General features: G+C 37.9%; 1 protein-coding gene across 1 annotated transcript in view; it reads right to left on the bottom strand.

The window, feature by feature from the left end:
- The window catches only part of CDKAL1 (CDK5 regulatory subunit associated protein 1 like 1), a 409,356-nt gene that overhangs the window by 5,601 nt on the left and 379,633 nt on the right, over positions 1-24,122 (bottom strand). The window contains 1 exon segment of the mRNA XM_032688042.1: positions 20,292-20,456. Within this exon segment, the coding sequence (XP_032543933.1) occupies positions 20,292-20,456 (165 nt within the window).

Here is a 24,122-nt window from a genome sequence, read left to right as displayed (position 1 = left end):
CATCAAAACCTAAGATTTGGCATCTGTCGATCATAGGCTAGCTTTTTGTAAGATCTCACTTCATGTTAGTCAACAAAGACATGAGAGAAACTCTTTAGCTCTGAGCTGAGGTTTTAATAGATTCAAAACATTTCTTACATGCAAATTTCTTATATGGCTCAGGGGCACTGTTAGAGCTTGAAGTGTTAGCTAACTGCTGAGAAAAACTCCTTGGCTGAGTATATCTCAAGATAAATTAGACTTCTGAATTTTTTAGCCCAACCAAGTACATTAGACCCTTATACTATTGGCTTTAAAAATATGGACTTTTATATAATCATGCACAACAAGTCTGTGTGACAAATTAAAAGAAAACACATTAAAATATGCATTACATATCCTGCTACACCATTTGAAATTCTGGGCCATTACACTTTGAAAGCATTTTTCAGATTTAAAAAAACAAACAGTTAGTGAAGGTCACATAGATTACACATCCAAAAAATATGTAAATTGAATTTTATTGAATAGTTCCGGAAGACACATTTAGCTCTGTAGGTATAAGAGAGCTCCTTTGATTTATTACTTGAAAAATTCCACCAGCCTTCTGCAAATGTGGAATGCTGACCTTAATTGACAAAATAAATGGCATAGAAAATGTTTTTTCCTAAAGGAATTAACACAGTAATTCCTATAAGCAGCATCCCTGCCATCATGTATTACAATGTACAGTGCTATGCTGTTAAGAGAAAATGCTGTCTACAAGCATGTCAGATGTTATCAGCTGTAAACCATTCCTAGGAATTCAGTGATTCCCAATACCAATTTTAAGAAATGGGAAACCTTGAAAAAATAAATAAGCCGGCACTTTTGCAAACGAATTTCATATTGTTTCTTCTCTCTGTGTGCATGTGTGTTTGTGTATGTGTGGGATGTATGACTATGATTTAATATATAAGTGAGGGAACAGAACTGAGCCAAAGGATATACAGATTTGTTACTAATTTCTAAGTTAATGGTCAGAGTCTTAGCAATGATTAGAATTATTAATCATTAAAACTGAAGCTATAGCAATAAAACAAATTAAGCAAAGTATCTTGGAAATAGCTGTAGTCACTTAAACTGTCTTAATGCCTCTCATAGGATCCTGGGATAATTCAGACTGTGTCTGGTCCATCTTCCTGCTCAAAGAAGGGTCAGCTACGGCCTAGTTTGCTGAGGGATTTAAACAGTTGGGCTTTGAAAATGTCCAAGGATAGAGACTGCACAACCCCTCTGGGTCTTTGTTCCCCTGCCTGACCGTCTTCACAGGGAAAATGTTTCCCTTCATATCCAGTCTGAACCTCTCATTTCGACTTAGGCCCAGTCTCTCATCATACCACATGTGCCACTGTGAAGCACTTGGCTCATTCTTCTCAGTTACCCTCCCACAGGCACTGCTTGGCCTCCGTCAGGGTGTCCTCAAGCCATCCCTTCTCCAGACTCGAACAAACCTGGTCCCTCAGCCTCTCCTCAGAGGCCAAGTGCTCCAGGACCTGACCATCTCTGTGATGCTAAGCTGAACTCATTCCAGTTACCAATTCCTAATTTATGTCAAGATCACTGCAAATGACCCAGTCAAATCAGATCAGCAATACTCCTAGCAGCTGGATCATGGCCAAATACAAACACACAATACATTTAATAATGGTAGGATATAGAGATTGAGTTATCTTAAGCTCATTTGCCTTAAATACGGCAGTTTCTTCCAGTTGCCATCCCTTATGGAGACCATCTTTAGAGGGCCTACTTCTAACCTGCATAGCAAGTCAGCAAAATCTTTTTTCTTTCCAGTAACACCTGCATGATCTGTTTGATTCCTTTGATCAGCATAGAAAAATAACCCTTTCTCATTACTCAACTACCTTTTGCCTTGATCACTACTACAATCCCTTCTGTCTCTTCTGTTTTCCTTCTGCTTCTCCCCCCTCTTGTATCATCTGACCATACAGCCTCTCATAATAAACAGAGGCAGAGATGCCAGTAGGAACACAGATTTGGAATGACATGTCATATCATGACTTTTTGTCCCTGTCACACAGACATGTATCTGGAACTTCCTCCTCCTAAATTAACGTTAAATTCAAAGTTGAATATTCCTATTTAAAAGTATAAAATAATTCAAATTTCTCTCTGTGAATTCCCACCATTACTGTAAGGCTCCATTGGTGTTTTTCTTGGCAGGTATCTCTCTGCTCTCTTCCATATTCTTATCTAAGGGTAGGCCCTTGCCTACCTACTTCTTTTTCTTCATCCAAACAGTCTTTAAGGATTATTCCCTTAATCAGCCCTCAAAATTCATAAAACACTTAGAAGCTAGACAGAAGGTGGAGTAACTGGAGCTTATTAAATTACTTCCTTTTTGATGTACACTTTGAGGAGTGAAATAACCAAAAAGCTCAACTAACAAAAGAAACAATAACAAGAGAGAAACAACCAACCAAGAAAACACAAGCCAAAAATCACCTCCAAAATGTTTAAAACACAGTCTTGTGCTGTTTTTCATTAAACCCACTTGTTTTAGCCTGTTTCTTTATATTTACTTATAAATGCTTCCAGCCAGGAGTTGACTTTTTTTTACTTATTTGTATTTTATGCTGCTATTAAGCTTGGTGACTAAGTATGCTTCCACTACACAAGTAATGCACTGTCAAAATAACTTACCATTCAAAGTCAGACACAACATTTTTAAAAAATAGTGTGATGTCTGGATTCTGAGCTTTTTTTTTTTTTTTTGTAGTAAGGTGTGTGTGTGTGTGTCAATCACTCTGCTGGAAACAAGGGACATGCAAGCCAGCATTCCAGTCAGCACTTGCAACCACAACAGAACTGAGAGACCTTCTAAATGGAAGAAGTTTGCAATTCAAAAATCACAGTCATCCAAGTAATGACTTGAAATGAAGAATGAACCTAGTAGCACAATGTGGAAAAATTCAGGATAGGGTTCTGTCACTATTTATCTCCCTGTGCACAGCACAGTTTTATGAAAGAGATGGCAGGTATTTGCTCTGGGCACTTATCTGGTAATTAGCTGGCTAACAGACAAATCTGTTTCCTAGAGATCACCAGCACAGGCTTCGCGGCTTTGAAAATACATTACAGTGAATTACAGGATGTACATTTAGATGTAGTAACACCAGATATAATATTTCAGTGTGCATACCATGGCCTGTCTTACTGGATATCATTCCAAAGGATTCCATCTTGCTCCTTCTTTAAAGGATCACAGAGATTTTTTTGTTGGTTTTTTTGGTTGGTGGTTTTTTTAAAATAACTATTTTAAGGTTATAACACAAAAATTTCCCCAGTTTGTTGGATGATGAAAAAGGTTAGCAGTATGTGAATGTTTGAAGACTGTTCTACAAATGAGATTATCAAATGAAATACGATTACATTTTTTACAGAGTTTTCAGAGATCATCACCTTTTTTGCTTCCCTTTCAAATCTTGAAATAACAATGACAATTATATGGAGGTCAACAGTAGCTACAGGCAAAGACACAAAAGGTTTCAATCAGAAGGAGTACCCCAGTAAAATGAATAGCTAGATCTGAAAATATATATTCATGTCACAAGAACCACCAATACAATTGAATGATATTCACATATCAACAGTGAAATGAGCAATACTGCTTTTACTCAAGGGATGTTCTCTCTCAAAATCAAGAAAAGCTTTTAAAGATCTTTCACATGGAGCAAAGTAGAATAAACTGACATAGATATTCTTGGCTAAAGCCTTCTCCCTAATCCCAGAATATGCCATAATCCTGAATTTATGGTGTTTTCATATCTTTCTACAGAAGCAAACATTAAAATGGAATGTTTCCCAGAGACTTATATAACAACCCCAGAGACAAACGGATACAGCCCTCATGGATAATAAACATGGTTAAAAAACCAGCATTTTATATATTTTGAAATGATACTAGGTTCCAGAGTTTCAAATTCCATAGCAGTAGGCATCTGTGGGATCTATATGCCTTGTTCGTTTTACAGGCAGAGAAACAAATACAGAAGATTGAAGTGTCTCCAGTGACATAATGCATAAGTCAGCAATCAGGCCTCTACAACTCCTGCCTCAGATTCCAGTTGCCACTAGAAGCCAAGCCTGTAAAACCTTTTATCTATGTTAAATTTTAGTTCTAAATACATTTTCTTAAAGCTAGGCAGTGCCTTAATATGTTGTCTCCTGAAAATTTCTCTTACGTTTATTTTTACAGATTTTTCTGCCTGGTATTAAACACCTCCAGTTCCTGGGAATGCAAATGCTCACCAAACACAGCCGGAATCAGACCTTGGAGAAAAGAAGCATTTCATGCAAGCCTGAAATTTAACAGTTAATAAAGTGTCACTGATCTTGACCAACTTTGTGGGTTCAGTGATAACACAAAGGTTTTCTTTTCATATTGTCATGGCCTCTTTCCTTAGTTGTTCTAGGAGGTCTCCCACACTGCCAGTTAGCATAGTTTTGAGCACCTAAGGGAGTGTCTGGAAATCTGAGTCTCCTTTTTAATTTCACACTCAGTCAAGTTCAACTGCAGTTAATGGAGGACTCTCATGGAAACATCAAACAGTGGTTACTTTCTGTGATTAGCAAGCCTAACTGCTCTAACACAGTCTCTCTATCCTCGGTCTCTACAAATGATTCGTCAGCCCTTCCCCACAATAAAGATTACATGAGAGAAACCTTTCCTGGCTTGCTGTGTATTTTATGCTAGATAATCATGATAGCACCTTGGCGCTCTGTCTAAGACATCAAAGAACAGTAAGTATCCAATCTACAGGCTGTAACGAATATCTGCCCTCAGGAGAGCATTTGTATCATTCACAGGGTGGTCTGACTAGACAATCAACTTCTGTAGCTGTAAAAGATTGAAGTGCCTGTGCACGAATTTTTGTCCTGTCACGCTCAAATACTGGCAATTTGTACCCACTGGACCTCAGTCTTCTCCCACACTGGTTTTACACGGAGTGCTCTATCAGACTGTATCTGATAATTCCTAGGATTAGCTAATGAGGAGAAAAATCAGTTCCTCTGGAATTAGCCATGAAGAAAAAAGTACTAATTTCCTCTATTTCTTTGAAACTTCATCCCCCGGAGTTGGTTTCTCTTAAATGTTGAACAGTCACTGCTGCAACTTGCTTGAATATATGCTACAAAATTTCAATAATTCGTAAGTATCTAGTCCCAGGTATCCTTAACTGACCACCATCAAATTTGTTTTTTAGACTAACCTTCTAGTGAACACTTTGAACATCTGCCTCATCCTCACTTGTGAAATGGGAAGACAAAAGCTGCATTTCAGGAGGATAATAAACATAAACTTATTATTGTTTCTGAAGCACTCAGAAATTTAGTTATGGGGGTCATAGGAAAGGTTAGAAAGAAATTAGTAATTCCCTTGAAAGTGAGGTTTGAACAGCATGTAGCAAATAACACTGTCACTACATGACAAACAATGAAGAGGAAAAATACCTAACAGTACCTTATTAAATTGGATATTAGGAATCTTTTTTTACCAAAAAGGCTGTTAAGTATTGGAATGGGCTGCCCAGGGAGGTGATGGACTTGGCAGGGCTAGGTTAGTGGTGGGACTTAATGATCTTAAAGGTCTTTTTCAACCTAAACAATTCTGATTCGAAATTAATAGTCTCAGCTCTGTGCACAGGGGAAACAAATTTGTGTGCTGATGTGTGCGATAATACTGCATGAGCACCTAATTAAAGGCTGAAATATAGTACTGTTGGCATTTACATGGAAATGAGGACCTAAAACTCTAGAATTTCCTTAGTTCAGAGTAATTCACTTAACACTCCAAATAATCCGTGCACACGAGAAGCAGAATGCTTACATTCTTCTTGTTATCACATATTATAGGTCTTCAGTATCACTGTAGTGTTCTTTTCTCTATTTAGAAAAGGCTACTGGCTTGTAAGAATACAATCCATAGTATTTGAATACAGCTTTCTTTGATGTTTTGTTGTTGGTTTTGTCTCTAGGTGAATGCAACTATTAACATCAATTTACTGCTGGGCAAGTGGTGTACACACCATTTCAATATCTCTGCCCATCCCAGTAATATTTGAGCTTACTCACTTAGTTCAACAATAGGAGAACAATCCAGTAAGAGTCATGTCAAGGGCTGGTAAGAAAACCTCACCCAAATCTTAATCACTGCTCCTGCTGAGGGGAAGGCCAGATCCCAGCCTCAACAATCTGTTTTATGCCATCACCCTGCTGACCAACTGGTACTCCTAAAACTCCAAATCACACACAACAGTTACACAAGCTGGGAAAAGAAATTAAGAAAAATGGAGAAAACCACAAATAAAACAGAAGACAACCTGAAAACGGCAAACATACACCAGGTGTGTCTACAGGGGTGAGAAATGCAAGCCCAGAGGATAACTGTGGGGTTTAATGCAGTCTTCTAACAAATTGATGGGTTTGGATTTTACAGTGCTTCATGTCTCCATACTACAGCTTAACAGCACTACAACAGGCTTTTTTAATCACACAAGATACTCTCCCAAGTATAATTTATTCCTTTCCAGCTATTAAGAGCTGCACATCTGGCTTTCCCCTGTGGTTCTGTGACAAAATCTGATTATGCTACAGAATCTTAAGCACTCCTCACTGAAAAAATAATGAACTAATGCTTCTTTGGACAGAGACACACAAGCTGAAAAAGGAAAAGAATTCCTGTCATTCTAAGCACCACTTCCATCATTTTACCAAATTAAAGTTCTTGTATTCTGAAAAAACTATCTGTGTCAGAAATGGATATTCACAGCTGTCCTTTTTGTATGATAATTATGTTATCTGCACTTATCAGAGATTTTGTATGTGAGAATTGCAAAATAGTTTCCATACGGATAAGATAAATCACAGTCACACTGACTGAAATGACTTACAATCACATATGAAGTCATGTCAAAACAAGGACGAGATTTTTAAAAAAAAATTCTCCAGTCCTGATAACAAGACCCTTTACTGAGGACCAGAGATCCATCTGGTCGCTATTATGTATAGGTAGTTTTTGTAGCTATGTGATTTCTTTGACAAAAAGAGCTGAAATGTACTGCCTACACATCTTTTTTTCCATCAAAAGTACTTTCACAAAAATTTCCAAGCCACCCCAATCCAAAATGGAGCATTTGCTCAAGTTCTGCCACAGTATACATATACAGGTATGAAGAAGAATCCATCATTTGAAAGCCAAGACATTTAGTGAATAATTTTCTCCTATAATATTGTTCCAAGGGCCCCTTGGTTCTACCGAGACTAAAGAAAAATAATGGTCATTTCCATGGGGCTTTTCCTTTTTATTTCACATTTGACATCTGGCTCTCTAGCCAGTCAGGTTTCATTCCTCTCGCTATTTATCAACCCCCCTTACATCTCACGTTGTAGTACTTGGGTGGTCAGACATTTTGAGAGGTCACATGAGTCTACCAAGACCCTTACACCACCATGCCTTGCCAATCACACCCCCAGACATAAATGCATCATGTGACTAACTCATAACTACTAGCTCTCCTTCTCCACATGTCACACGTGCTCCGCCATGTATGACGCTGACCTAGTAGCAATTGGAAAAGAAGGTATTGGATAATGCCAAATGAGGCAGGTGAGCTCTTTAGGTTGTCCTATGCCAGAGGCTGGCCATTTCTGCGCTAGAGTAATGACAACATGCTCACACACGTGTGGAGAGGGCTTCTTTATAGGCCAAGAAGCACAAAACACTGTTTCTACTGGTAAGACCAGGTAAAAAGGCAAAATGAAAACTGTCATAAAGGAGACATTGATAGCACAGTAAAATCAACACTCATTACTGCATTTGTTCACTGAAGTTGAGCCAGAAATAACTATTTTATAACTATAACTTGGAAATAAATATTTTGTTATGGGTTGATGGCTACCTAGGCCAAAAAAGTTCTGCCATTAGGCCCTTAATTATTCTGTGTGATTGCCATCACCAAGAATAACTAAAAATGTAAATTTCTTTTTAAAAACGTTTATCATTGAAAAATTTTTAAATGTATGTTTTTATTTTACAAAGGATTTGTCAGTCCTTCTCTACAATAAAGAATACATGAGAAAAATCCATATTATTTCCTTTATACCTCAGTGGCATTGATCACCATATAGAAGTTCTCTATCAACCTGCACCTCAGGAAGTCTTCCATCATCCCCATATCACCATTGGCCAATCAGAGTTCAAATCAGTCCAACAGTTTAATTACCTAGGCAGCCTCATCTCCACGGACGGTAAGATTGACGGAGAGATAGACAACAGGTTAGCAAAGGCATACAGTGCCTTCAGGAAGCTTCATAAAAGAGTTTGGCGTAATAAACACTTGGAGAAAAGTACAAAGATCAGTGTTTACAGAGCCACTGTGCTGTCTACTCTCTTATATGGGTCTGAATCATGGGTCATCTACCGCCACCACCTGCGACTCCTAGAACGCTTCCATCAATGCTGCCTCCGTACAATCCTAAACATCCACTGGTCAGATTATGTGACCAATACATCTGTTCTAGAACAGGCAGCAGTCACAGGCATTGAGGCCATGTTGCTGAGAACACAGCTGCATTGGGCAGGGCACGTCTCAAGGATGAAAGACCACCGCCTCCCTAAGATCTTGCTTTATGGTGAACTTGCCACCGGCTGCCGCAAGAGAGGAGCCCCAAAGAGAAGATACAAGGACTCCCTGAAACAACATCTCAGCCTTGACCATATTGATCAACATAACTGGTCTACTCTGGCCTCCAATTGGGAGTCCTGGAGACACACCATCTAAAACGCTGCTGCTTCCTTTGAGAATGCATGCAGGATCACCCTTGAGGAGAAAAGACAACACAGAAAGAACTGTGTCTTGCAGAATATACCACCTAAGGAGTCTTTCTGCTGTGCCTTTTGCAATCGGACATGTCTATCTCGTATTGGCCTCATAAGCCACCAGCGTGCTTGTAACAAATGTGGATAGAGCCCTTCCTAAATCTTCATTCGCGAAGATGATGATGATGATGAGTTCAACTTTGGTTTTGACTTTACACCACTATATTCTACTGAAAAATTACTCCATACCAGTGCTTGTGATCTCAACAATTAAAAGCTGAAGCAACACTGAAGTACATATATCTTCCTCACAATAATTCCAAAACCTCAGGTTTTTATAATATCTAGTATGGAAGAAATATGTCCTAGATAGCAATTTAATTATTACATCAAATCTGGGTCATGATCCTGACTCCAGTAAATGAAATGAAAGTAAATATGCTGAAGTTTTAGAATCCCGTGGGCTTGAGTTTTGAATACAGAAAAGCTGTGCTTTAAGCCCTCTGACTCTTTTGGAACCTCAAAACATGAACTGTTTCTGATGCTAATCTGCAAATTCGCTTATAGTCAACTCCCTGTGAAAATGAAGAACAAGCTTTGGAACACGTTGTGATGAAAAAGAAAGGCATAATGAAAAAGAAAGGTATAATACCATGCAAACAGATGTAGCACTAATTTTACTTTAGTGGGAACATGCACAGGATTTGAGCTGTCTACACTAACCCTATCATACCACCACCATAACCTTTCATGCTAACTTGAATACATCTTTCAATGCAAAATTCCTTCATCCCAATGCTGAATCAGACAATTGCACCAAATCTAGTAGTAATTTCTGGATTTTTGCTAGTATGAGAGACTGACATTGGAATAAGTCAGTAGAAAATCTTTTCCCACCTTTAAGAAAGGTTCTAACATCTGAAATAAGAAATTACAGGTGGGAGAAGCCTTCAAGTAATTTAAATACACAATGGGAAGTAGTCAGAGGAAGGTTATCAAGACTAGTGTACTGTACACTAACCACAAGTAAAGCTGTCTTAAATGAAGTACTTAAATAATCGGTAATTTTTTTTACTGTTTCTTTTACTTAATGGTCTTTGATAAAGCCCACAGGAACAGTTTGCTTTGGAACTGGCTAAAATAAGAACTGATCCTAAGGTCAAATTTAAGAGTCAGGTCTTGTGAAAACTAAAAGGCAATAAGCCAAGTTTCTTAGAGAGAGAGAGAATGCAAACTTTTAAAGCAATTATGCCTCCTGCAGTTTGAGAGGACTCCTTTAAACATATCTTAGGGGGAGAGATTGTAGTAGGAGGGCAAGGGTTTATTTCTGTTGTTTTTTGGTCCAGTAAAACTGCAACAACATGCTTTAATGGCTAATGGCATGATAAAGGCTTTGATCTGGTCACAGGACAAAGGATTCAGACTGGATGTTAAACTTGATACGGAATACAGTCTGCATAAACACAAAGTTACTGTATGCAGCCTTTGAACAAGCACTAGTTTTCTAAGCTTACATAGATGCTACAACATTCTGTGGACTGTCCTTTAGGATGCAATCATTCTAACATATTCAACAGCCACAGTAAGTTCTTTGGATATTCTAGTGTAACTAGGAGTATATTCTCGGTGGACTAAATTTAAGGCTCTGAATTTCACATCCACTTCACTGAAATATGGTATTTGAATATTTTAAGATACCATTTCTCCAATGTAGCCACCAAATACAATCTCATCCTTATTACTCAACTGCAATTCAATTTCAGTCAAAGATATAGTCACTGCTGTCTATTTTTACACGTCGATATCTCCCCAACTATAATTTAGTACTGATGAACTTTAAAAAATTTGTTTCTTTCTCTTAATGACAAGCCTTTTCCCCCTTTTCTCTACCTTATTACCCTTGACACCACAAAAAAAATCTCTTATCTAATGTTACAAGTATATTAAAAGCACAAACATAGATCACTATATCCAAATATTATAAAAGTCTGACTGGGAAATTATGATTACAAATGGATCTTGGTTTCCTACTATGACTCACAATTAATCCTAATATTGCTGGATCAGTTCAACAGTGTTTCAATAGATATGTCAGAATAAAAAAAAAAAGTTATTTGCAAAATTTACACAAATCTTAGTAAATACTCATTATCATAAAGGGAGCCAATAAGAACACAAATGTTGATTTTAGACTATTAGAAAGCCATTAATGTACTCAAAATTCAATAAAAATTCTGAACATGTAATAATATTAAAGGATACAGAAGACTCCAGTTTACCTTTAACGTGGCTTGCTAATTTCTTTGAAATGAGATACACTTTAAAAACAGTTTTCACATAAAAAATAGATTAATCTCAAGTCTGTAATTTTTATTGCTTTTCAAAACGATCTCAAAGGTAATGAATCATCTGACCGAAATGGTTCTAGCAACAAATACAATTCTAAGGGGCTGAAGTTGAACATTCCAGAACCTTCTATGTGTAAAATCAAACCTCCTACTGACCTTTGGTGATGGGGAAAGCTATATCATAGGCTCCATGTGCCTTTTACATGCTGTCTCATTCAAGTATTCATGTAGAAAGACTACTATGATTACAGCTTCAATAGATGAGGAACAGATAGAAATAACATTCATCCAAGACAAAAATATCTGATGCCTCTGACTGTGTGTTTGCTTGCAGAAAAAAGAGAGAGAGGGAAGAAACTGAGAAATACTGCCAGTGTGCGCTTTTTGTTGATCTAAAGAGTACTAATAAAAAGAAAAGGGATGACTAAACATTACAAGCAGAGATAAAATGTACACACAGACTGAATATCCTTCGCTTACCTTTGTATTAAAGTCTACTGGAGAGGTATAAAAGTCAAACCTATAATGACTTTTGTAAATTGGAAGTAGATGACCTCCAAAACAACATAAAAATTGAGAAAAGTTGTGGCTGCTACATTTTTCCCCTGAAAGCCAATTAAAACTTAGGGAACTTATAACCTGGTACATTAAATAATACAGCATTATTAAAAAAACAAATGCCTTTTGATTCTTTCCAAAGAGTCTGCTTGTTAGAGCTGTGATTAAAAGGAAAAACTATTTTAAAAGTTGCTCCTAAATATTACAGGGAGTGTCAAGTAGTTAAAATTACCATGGTTACACACTTCCAGTTTGTCCCTATGCCAATAGAGAGCAGAACCCACCCCCTCATCCTACAGTGCAGCATCAGCAGGTTAAGTATGAGAAATAACACACAAAAATGGTAGAACTATTTTAGCACTTGGAGTTTTACTTCTGGAGGCAGAAGCGGGAGAACACTTCTGTTTAACCTTCTCTTATTCTCCAGAAAATGACTTAAAGTTGAATCATCCTAGCCATTACTATTTCCATTTATTGCATGCACTGCACAGGATTAACATAATTATGCGATTTAAAGTGATTAAACAGTGACATTCAGCCAAATAACACTGTCTGTTGAGGAAATTAAAAGTAAACAAACTAAAGTTCAGATATTTTTACCTGAAATGGACTTCAGTGAGCATTTGTTTAAAAAGGAGCTATGTAATAAGAGCTGTTTCAGCTGAGCTTTGATCACTGTAGTTGAAATTCAGCCCTGCTAGAGGGATGGGCAGAAAGACAACATGCCCATTAAATTAAAGACCTCAGGATAAAACTGCTTGGTGAAAGTCTTATGCTGGCTCTTGGGTTTCCTGCCTTAAATCACCTCTATGTATTTTAGCCCTCTAACCAGTGCAGAGAAATGTCTCGGATCAGTGCATTACCTTCTATTCCAGTTTTCTTGTCTTCAAATGATTGTTGGCTAAATTAAAATGCTCATAGAATTATAGAAGATAAGGCTGGAAACAAAGCTGAGAGGTCATCCTGCCCATACCCATGACCTAAGGTGGCTGACCTGCATCTCAAGTGTTTGTTATGTAAATTTGCTAATTATGTTCCTAAGGACAAGCACTGATTAAAGTTCCCCAACCACTTCACGTGATCCAATTCAGTGTTTATCTAAACCCAGCAAGGAAAATCTATTCTGCCCATAAGAAATAATCCATCCCAAATTTCTGATTCTAAACTGAGAAATGTTGGGCTTTGAGGTAGAAGAAAAATTCAAGTCAACTCAACCCTCCAAATAAACACCACCAACACGGCATGCAGATAATGTGTAGATCACAAAAATCTGCATCTGAGGAACATCACATTAAAAATTTTTGTTCCTTTTCCAGGAAAAAATTAGACTTTTGAAGGTTCTTTTTAAAAACATCCATAGGTGGGACTGAGCTCTACTCTTCAAAAGGAAACATCTCTTTTATTATGTTAACTTTATAGTGACCTTCATGAAATAACTGAAGAAAACATAAGAAAAAAAGATTAATTAAGAAGGATTTAACACCATCTTTTATGACCTCTATTTACAACTAGCAGGGAACAGAAGTAATACATTAAATAAAACAGATTAAGACATGCAAAAGCACTATCTACTTGTATGCCTTGCACTACAATCCGTTCTTTCTGAGAATCATAGAATGATTTGGGTTGGAAAGGACCTTGAAGATCATCTAATTCCAAACCTCCTGTTGTGGACAAGGATACCTTTCTCTAGACCAGGTTGCTCAAAGCTCCATCCAGCCTGGCCTTGAACATTTCCAGGGATCCGCAACTTCACAGGACAACCTGTTTCAGTGCCCCACCACCCTCACAGTAAAGAACTTTTTCTGCATATCTAACCTAAACCTACCCTTCTTCAGTTTGAATCCATTCCCCCTTGTTCTATCACTACATGCTCTTGCGAAAATTTGCTCCCCATCTTTCTTGTAGGCTCCCTTCAGGTACTGGGAGGCCACAATTAGGTCACCCAGAAGCCTCCTCTTTTCCACGCTGAACATGCCCAATTCTCTCAGCCTTTCCTCATAGGAGAGGTGCTCCATCCCTCTGATCATCTTGGTGGTGTTCCTCTGGACTCATTTCAACAGGTCAGTGTCTTTCTTGTGCCGAGGATCCCAGAGCTGGATGCAGCACTCCAGGTGGGGTCTCACCAGAGCAGAGTAGAGGGACAGAATCACCTCCCTCAACCTGCTGGCCATGCTGCTTTTGATGCAGCCCAGAACCCTGTTGGCTTTCTGGGCTGCAAGCGCACATTGCTGGCTCATGTCCAGCCTCTCACCCACCAGCACCCCCAAGTTCTTCTCAGCAGGACTGCTCTCGATCAATTCATCCCCCGGCCTGTACTGATACTGGAAGTTGTCCCAACCCAGGTGTAGCACCTTGCACTTGGTCTTATTAAACCTCATGAGAATCCCACTGGCCCACTTCTTGAGCTTGTCCAGGTCCCTCTGGCTGGAATCCCATCCTAGAGTTGTGACAACTGCACCACTCAGTTTGGTGCCAACCACTCAGCCTGGTGTCACAAAAGAGGTGTCAAAAAGAGGGAGAAAGTGCAACTGAGATAACAAAAGGTATGCTCCTAAGAATGGAAGAGTACCAAATAGCACACCACATTTTCATAAAGCATTACCAGAAAATGATTTTACATAGAAAATGTTCTTTTTTTTTTTGTCAATATGTTTCTCTTAAATAGAAACTTCCCCACTTGTTTCTCAAATTGCCCCTTTCTTGGACTTCATGATACTTTACTTTGTAAAGTAGCTTTCCAAGAGAGGTAGAAGGTGTATTTTATATTAATTTATATTTCTTCTTTGGAAATTCCAATCTTTCATTACCATTACTCATATGTTCTACAGTTTCTGCTTCTGTAATTTTATGAAAGATTCCTCTCCTCACACCTCCATGCCATTTTTTGATCTAAAATTTGTTTCCTCATTCTCTTTTTTTCCTAAATCTCTAATCTCTAATTCCTGTTCAGGAAGCAGATTTTCCACCACTTTGAAACTCCAGCATATGTAAAAACTGTCCTTAATAATTAATGCACATCTTCCACATTTCCTTCCAAGTCCTTCAAGGAAGTTTCCAATACAGAGATTTCAATTCTGACATGATTTCTTTCATTTCTGTTCCAGGAGAAGGTATTTTCTTCCCCCTTCTCCATTTTGTTTTGCCTGCAAGTGAAACACCCTTTCTACCTGAGATCAGAGACTTTCCTTTAAGCTATGCTTTGTTGAATTTTCTTTCTGGCAGCCTATAAAGAAGTCTTTGATATATGCATCTTTTCTGTTTTCTAACATCAGAAAAAAGGCTGGGTAATGTTTAGAGGTCATCTTTTGCTAATGTAACTAGAACATACTTGTGGCTACCTGGAAGACCAGGAACATAAAGCTTCTTCATTAGTATCCAGAAGTATGATACCATAATAACCTACTCCAAAAAATGCAGGCAGGATGAGGAAAAAAACAGCAACAAGCAGAACAACCAAATAATTGGTTGCTAACTGAAAATCAGTGGCTCATTCCTCATTTACTGCAAAGAGCCCAATGACTTGAATAGCTATTAGCTTAAGAGGCCAGCTGTGGATATTACCATGGCCTGGGAGCCATCGAGATGTGCACCACGATCCCAGACTCACTAAAAGAGATACTGCAAATGGAAGCTGCCAGAAGATGCTGATTGCAGAGGAAGTGTTAGACATGGAGAATGTTATCACATAAACCAAAGGAAAACAGAAAACTCAAAGATGTGCCTGTATTTGAAAAGAAAGTCAGTCATAGATGCCTTATAGAAACAGGAATTATGAACATAATCGTGACTATGTAATTAAATAGCCTGTTAAAATTAATTTTTCCTCTTGCCTTAATTTTTCATCTGATTAAAATTTCCCACCAAATGTCCTCAGACTTATAGGGCTTTGATTCTGGCAACGCATTGCAATTCTGGCAGGTAGCAGTACTGCAGAATTCTTTTCTTTTTATCCCCCAGCCCTTTGGTCTCTTCTTCATACATTTATGATCTTACAGTATTTTTTCTCCTCTAGTCACAGATCATATGTAAACAACTAGAATTATTTTTGGAGTACAGCAGCATAACACACTCTATTTCTGTTTCTATCAAGAGATCACATTCTTGCAGATTCTTACTTTTTTCAGTTATTAGGTTTGGGCAAACATTTGTCTGTCAAAAGGATATGTTTATTAGGTATTTTATTTTATGCTTCTGATAAACCGTCAAGATCCCTAAACATGGCCAAATAAAACTAATAAAAATATTAAAATGTTTTTTTAAAATTAGATTACATTCCTACGGTTGACACACTTTGCTGACTTTTCAAAAATATTTATCCAGTGATAATATACTCAGTACTATGTATATTGCAAACCCATCTCCAAAATCTCAAAGACAAGTTTACTAAAGCACTTACAAACATAGAAGACATGCTAAATTACTTTTCTGAATCTTAAAAGGCTGAAATATGTCCTTAATGATTTGTCAACTCCAAGCCTACGTGTCAATGAAAGGGTATCACATCTGCAGCATTTACATCTTCTTTTTTTCCTGTGAAACTTAGTAGAACTGATTCTCGATCAAAGCTTTGAAACACTTATTCACTGATATTTTTAATTGCAGCTAGTAACTTGTAACATGCTTGTTTTCTCTGAATGTTCATTTTTAATGTTACTGTCACCATTTTTAATGCCCAGTTCACATATATCCTATGTTAGACTTACTAGAACCAAATCTAAAAATGCCTTTACGCATGTGTCCATGCTTGATTGATTTCAACTTTCACCCCTATATATTCTCTGCTATATATGTCTTTTAAACATGGTTTTATTACTGAATCAGCAAATGCACATTTTAAAACCAAAAAAATGTACGGTAGATCTGAGTTAAATGAAATTTCTGAATGTGTTTGCTCCCCCCAAATAGTCCTCCTGTAAAATTTTGTAACTTGGAGACATCATTCTCTTTTGAGTGACTTTTATAAAGAAAGTATTCTAAAATAAAATAAAAAAAAACCCACCAAAACATCCTGGCAAATATCTGTGCATTTTGCTACTTACCACTCAGTTGGTAAGTCTGATTGTTTTGACAGCTTTTTAACCCGAGCTGGTGACTCCAAGACTCCTCTGTCCTTCCTGTCCCAAATTCTGCCACAGAGCCTAACATTACGGAATGTCAAAACCTCACTCAAAGCCCATCTACTTAGTCACAGTTTTTGCCTTGAAGAATATAATAACTGTAAGACATTCTACATCATTAACACACTAATGGATATACACATTAACTGTGTTTTTCATACACTGGAAAAGCATGAAAAAAGATATGCTAGAAATACTCTGAATTCATTCTATCAATATTTGCCTCCTTATTCGTTACAGATATATAATGTGCAAATATTTTATGGAATCTCTAAACTGTCCTTTGTATTTTTGCATTTTGCATTCCCTCTTTTTCAGGCAAATCTGTTCATTCCAGTTGGCAACCTACTTTATTTCTTTGCACCAATTTGCCACCAAAGTCATGTAGTCAAAAGGGTAAGAAAAAGGCCTACCATTGTTCCTTCAGACACCCATGTTGCTTGTGGTGCTCCCTCTAAACTTGTCAGTAAAAATTATTGAGGGACGTGTATGATGAGAAAGAGAGCACACAGCTGCAGATAAACTCTGATCTTTTGGAGGTACTTCTCCTCACAGCATCTACAGAAGTATCTTTGTCCTTAGCATCCATTTGTGACCGGCTTTAACATCCTCACATTATGGTGCTCTCAATTTTTATAACTTTATTTTTTAGCCATATGATTAATTTCCTTAAAAGCTACAGTTTTGAAAGCTTTCACTCTTTCTGTGAACATTCCTCATTAGAGAGAAGTGCAGATTTTGAAACATCTTTTACTGTGTCCTACGCAAGCTAATGAGGACACTGTTAATAACAGCAAGTGAGGCCTAGCATAAACTACAAAAATAGCATATTTTAAACTGCTGCAGACTGTCTACAACCACGTAACAGTCCTCAGCAATCTATCCCTCTTTATCACAGTACCTGTACAACATGCTGAACTGTAAGGTATGCACTGCAGCCCCAGCAATACACAGGGTCAGGAAAGAGCCAAGTGCTTTCTTGAATGGGAAAAGACTGAAGCATAGGAATGTTTTACTGCAGTACGGCCTGTTATCTCATTCTTTTGATCTAGATCACCTCAATCTACAATTAAATTCATGTACTTCTCTGAACTAGCCTCCCATCATGGACCAGTAAACGTAAAGCAGTTCAGAGGAAGTCCTAGCATCAACAGGGTGACACTGGAAGTCCACTAGAAAGTCCTGAGCACTTCAGACAGCATACCAGTTACAGGATGTTAGTTGCTGCCTAAAAGAGCTTCTGCCCAGTTTATATCTGTGCTGAACAACAGAAATGTGCCTGGTTTTAAAAGAGCCAGCTGGCAGGTGGCTACTCATCCTTTCTAGCCTGGGAATGTAAAGCAGACCCTAATTCTTGCTCATTTGTGTGCACAGGGAGAAAGTTATTGAAGGGTTCGGTTCTGCATGCTGCAGAAAATCTAGAGGAGACACTTGGGATCTCTTTAAAGATCCAAGATATCTGGCTACTTTTGAATGAGTATCTGAATTCATACATTCTGATTTGCCTCCTTCGTCTTTTCCCATCCTGTCATCTGTGCACATAACGAGCTGTAAAAGGCTCATATGACATACGTTGCCCTTTTTATCCTGTTTATAGCACCTTTGGTTAGAATTATATGTCTTGAGCACACCTAGCAGGAAATGTTTCCCAGCAGTCCAACCAAACAGAACAACCCAAAGAACATCTTGCACCCAGTCAGAAGCCCACATTAACTTTTGTGACAAAATGACTTTTTTTTCCTGGAAACCTAAAGAAAGTCTCTGATTTGCTGCTTACATATATGATTTGTCAGAAGGAACTTCCCACTAAGAATTTCAGTTCATGTTCTATATATTATACATTGGCCAAGTGTGATTAAAAGCTTTCAGCTGCAGTTTCCATGTACAAAAGACGTTCCATTTACTGAAGTACCGAGATTCTATTTTTTCCATAAAGCAAAAGTTGCGAACATTTCCAGTGGACCAAACATAAATAAGATACTCCCCTGAAGGAGCACCGGTAACCACAAAAGTCATAAAAAGCAATTTGCCTTATCATTCGCTTGCTGCAGCCATTTACTGGTGCATTCCATTACTTGTTCATACCTATTCAAAGGGCAGGACCAGATCTATGTATCTCAATGAGTTCTTACAGAAATTATCAGTATTCTTGATTTTAATAACTTTATCTCTCATTTTTACCATAAAAAATTACAGTCAAGAGTCTGCTCGCTTGTCACCATGCTACAAGCTTCTGGCAGCACGTACTCAGTTTAATGACAGTCTTGGTTCTATTCCAGCAGATTATTTAAAAGAAAAATGTCCTGATGAAAAAATCAGCTGTGTTTAAATAGCTACGTAGTTTGACCAGACAATTTGAGGGCTTTGGCTGTTTTTTCCTCTTACAGACCCTTATCAGGCCAATATACACATACACACGGACAGTATTCAATGGAGGGCTTAGCGATGTCTTTGTGCTTAAGTTTCATGATCTGCTGAACACATTACAGTAGGTGCATTACAGAGAATGCATTATTTTGTTGCTCTATGCTTCCATAGCCAGGCTTATTCAAGAGACTACAGAGCTTAGCTTAACACTAGTCACCTGAGGTATGTCTTGATTTTAAATACGAGTACTTAGAACTTAAACAAGGATATGTATATACTTTAATACTTGTCAGCAACTTACCGCAAAAGCAGTAAGGTGGCTGATAAACTGCCAATTATCCTTCTTCCATGTGCTACATATTTTTGGAGATCCTAACAACAGTGCTGGAGAAAGGACATCAAATGATGCTTAGAAATGTGATACACATTTTCATTTCACACTCCATCAGTTTTTACAACTAGAGCTCCATGAAATGTATGAGAATACTTGGCTAACAGCCATATCTACTGAGGTGTAAAATAAGGATCAGATCTCTTTTTAAAAGAGTTTCATTTTCTTTACATGACTAAATCAGATGTTGACCTTTTTCCAAAATATATTGTAAATATTCCATACCTCTACCCATCAATTAATTTTGAATCTCTGAATTGTGTTTTGACCTGTTTTAATAGACATGTAATCAATACACATTTTTTAAAAAACAGTTAGGTAAAGAAAAGAAAACTGATTCATCCTTCCTCTAAATTGAAATACATGGAGTTACTGATGTTAAATCTTTTCAATTCTAGTAAGTTCTTTCCCCATCTTCCACCTTGAAAGAAAAAACAAGTGTATTATCACCTTTATAGTCAGCAAAGCTACGGACATCAGCAAAAACATATTTTGAATTCAAATTTCAATCTGTCATAAAAGATTAAAGCTTCATGCATATATAAATGGGAACTATAAAATGATAACAGATACATAGCATGGAATCATTTTGCTTGAACAGCTGTTGATTTACCAGTGTAGCAAAGCAGAAAATGTCTTTTTCTCACCTCTGTTAAACCAGAAACTTCTCCTTTTGCTAATGGTCTGGTGATAGATGCAGTGTGAATTCTGGCGTCTGACACTGGTTGCCCCTTCATAAAATGTTTTCCAGCTTCATAAATATTCACTTCTACCATCTTACCCATCAACAGAGGATCCTTTGGCACAAGGACCTTTCAAATAAAGATAAAGACATAATTGCTAAATACCACAAGGAACACCAGAGTCTCCAGTTTCCACTCAGAAAACAGATGATAAACATCAGAGAAAATCCTAAAACTTTAAAATATTAGTCATCAGCATACACTACAGACCCTGCCACATTTGACCAATAAGTTCTCCAGCTTGCATTCTTCAAGAGTTTTGCAGTGTTAGCTCAGCATTTTTCAACTCCAACTGTGAGTTTTTTGATTGATGAGGAAGTTGGGCCTCAATTGCAGCTTTTGAATCCAGACCCAAACAGTTCCCAAGGGTACTCATAGTACACAGTTCTAATAGCCTGCCATAAAGCTTCCTGTTTTCATGTCCATGCCATAACACTTCTTTAAAAAATGTTTTTGAGTCTGTAAATGCTTCTGGACAGAAATTATGCCCTTCTTTCTCTTTGCACAAGTCTTTATTTTGACTGTGCAGATCCTTTGCAGCCGAGATGCATGACTGACAATGAATGCCTGTAAAAATGGACGAGTGCGTTTCTTGGGTCAGCAACTAATGCCATCCTTTTCTGAATTTGCACAATCATGATAGCAGAAAGTCCCATTTCATAAAAAAACCAGCACATAACAGATATTCCTAGCTCATGCATCTTACAAAAGAAAGAGCCCAACATACCTGAGCGATATTTTTTGCTGGAAGAATAAAGGGAGTAAAAAAGGCTTTAAAAAAGGTTCTAAAATAGACAAGCAGTTAAAAAACAAAAGTGGAGTAATTTCTTGGTGAAATTATATATTTTACAGTGTTTACAATGAAAAATTGAATCATGGGAACTTATTTAATCACATATACTTGAAGCTCATCCACACACAGAATCTCAGAGTGGGTCAGGTTGGAAGGGACCACAGTGGGTCATCTGATCCAACTTTCCTGCTCAAGCAGGGTCATCCTAGAGCACACTGCACAGGACATTTCTGGAATATCTCCAGTGAGGGAGTCTCCACAACCTCTCTGGGCAATCTGTTCCAGTGCACAGCCACCCGCACAGTAAAAAAGTTCTTCCTCGTGTTCAGGTGGAACTTCCTGTGCATCAGTTTCTACCCGTTGCCCCCTTGTCCTATTGCTTGGCACCACTGAGAAGAGCCTGGTTCTGCCTTCTTGGCACCCTCCCTTCAGATACTTATATACATTGATGAGGTGTCCTCTCAGTTGTCTCTTCTCGAGGCTGAACAGGCCCAACTCCCTCAGCCTTTCCTCATAAGAGAGATGCTCCAGTCCCTTAATCATCTTTGTCATTGTCCACTGTACCCGGTCCAGGAGCTCCCTTTCTCACTTGTACTGTGGAGCCCAGAACTGGACTCAGCACTCCAGATGTGGCCTCTCTAGCACTGAGGAGAGCTTTTTAAAGATCACATTAATATATCTTGATTCTTTGATGCTGAAACTGAAATTCCTTAAAATGACTTGATTTTTAGACTACCTGTGCAGACGATTTTCAGAGAAAAATTCTGTGCCAAACACATCTGGAGAGCATTTTGTTGCCAGACAATGCCTCTCCATTTTCACCTATCACAATTGTTGATTGTTCTACTTGGAGGAAATCACCACCACTAGTTTCCCAAGCATCTTTTTCCCTAAAGGCTCAAGGTGTTCACAACTGTAAGTGTTTCCAGATCCTAGGATTTTGCTGAACTTCCTAAGCATCTTACAAGAAAAGCAGACATCTTTGCCTTTCAGAGATGGGCAAGCTGAGACTAAGCAAACACAAAGCCAGAGTCCTAATGCTGGGACAGTGTTACAATACAACTAGATCAGAGTTCTTCCCACGTAATTCATCACGGGCAAATTTAAATCAAAGGAAAATTAGGCAGCTAAGTATATCACTGGGCTTGTGACCGCTGTAAATCTTGGTGTCTCCATATGCAAAAGGACAGTAACTAAGTTTAAATGTGACTTCAGAAAAAGAAAGAGGTTAAGTGAAAATATCTGGGAGGTACTGTAAACAACCAAGCAGCCAGGCCTGACATACACTCAGGCATTTTTTTTGATATCACTATTTGTTAGGGGAAAAATCCTCAACCATATTTCTAATAAACAAAGTTACACCAACAGAAACTCTCATCTTGACTGTTGATCTGGCAAAGTACCCTTTAGTCAGTTTAGACTACTCTGTTCAATGTAAACTATATTACGAAAGCCTCCACAAATGGAAGGTGCAGCTCTACCAGGAAGTCTGTCAGTGTAGCTCTATCGATGTGGCTTTAATAGCAAAATCTTGTAATATAGATGAGGTTAGTAAAGAGAGAACAGGTTTGATAACTATTTCAGTTAAAAGAACATTACATCAGGACTCTGAGCTTCACCTTCCAAAAATATATATATAAAGTGATACTTAGTGACTCTACAGTGGTTTTCAATTTACTATCATTCAATTTGCTGCTATTAATCCCAGTCACTAGCACCAAGTCTTGTGCTTACCTGGGTGAGCAGTAGGATATTATCCTTGTGAAACACACCCTACATAGGATTTTAGGGAAAAGACTTACATTTTAATAATGAAAAGTATTTCTTGCATAATTGAATTCAAAATTACTCCCTATGTATATTACTATGTGCATTTTGTGTATTCTTTACCAGTCCCAATGAGGAGCTGTATTAAGTGCTGTACAAACACACCATAAAACATCAACACATTTTTTTTCCTGTACATATTGCTTTTCATTTAATTAATTAGGCTTTCATAAAACAAGCATTGAACACTGAAAAGCCCCAAGCAATTTCTTTTTAATCTCTATATGGAAGACTGTGTTTCTCAAATCTGAGTGATAAGCTACAAAAGCAAGGAACAGTGATACATAAGACTTAGACAAGAAGTTAAATATGTAAAAACAAAAAGGAGATTTATCAAAAAAAGAGAAAGTGGGGAAAAAATAATTATTGAACCAGATATCTAATAGAAACAGATATTTTATGAATAGTAATGTTCCTTACTACTAAGCAAAAATAAATAAATGCTGTAACACAACCCAAAACCAGAAGAAACCACTATTGGTGACTATGTAAGCACAACCATCATCTATAGCCTCTCCAGGTTCAGACAATTGAATACCTAAAGGTAGCAAAGGCGAACTGTAGATAGCTCAGTGCAAGGAAACGGACAACAACCCAAAGGTAAAACGAGAATAAAATCATAATGATTCAGAAAAGCAAATTTTCTTGGGTCTTAGCAAGTCATCTGCTTCTGAGCAAAAGTAATAATTTTGTGAAACAGATGTACTTTCTTCCTAGCTCAAAGGTAATCTTTTTGTGTGGAAAAAATTTCCTTATAGAAAGTACATAGAAGGAAATGACAAAAAACAGAAGGAAGGGATGCCATTCAGGAGGGCCTAAACAAGCTTGAGTAGTGGACCCATGAGAACCTAATGAAGTTCAACAAGTTCAAGCGCAAGGTGCACTTGCACCAGGGTTGGCAATCCCAGACAGGAGTACAGACTGGGAGAAGAACTTATTGAGAGCAGCCCTGCCAAGAAAGACTTGAGGTTCTGGTGGATGAGAGGTTGAACATGAGGAATGTGTGCTTGCAGCCCAGACAGGCAATTGTATCCTGGGCTGCATCAAAAGGAGTGTGATCTCGCAAAGTTCCATGCTTTGTCAAGGTCAAGGTTGGCAATTCTGCCCCTCTACTC

Source organism: Chiroxiphia lanceolata, chromosome 1 (assembly GCF_009829145.1).
Source record: "Chiroxiphia lanceolata isolate bChiLan1 chromosome 1, bChiLan1.pri, whole genome shotgun sequence".
Taxonomy (NCBI): Eukaryota; Metazoa; Chordata; class Aves; order Passeriformes; family Pipridae; genus Chiroxiphia; species Chiroxiphia lanceolata.
Note: the sequence above shows the minus strand (reverse complement) of the source record. Positions and strands in the feature narration are given on the sequence as shown.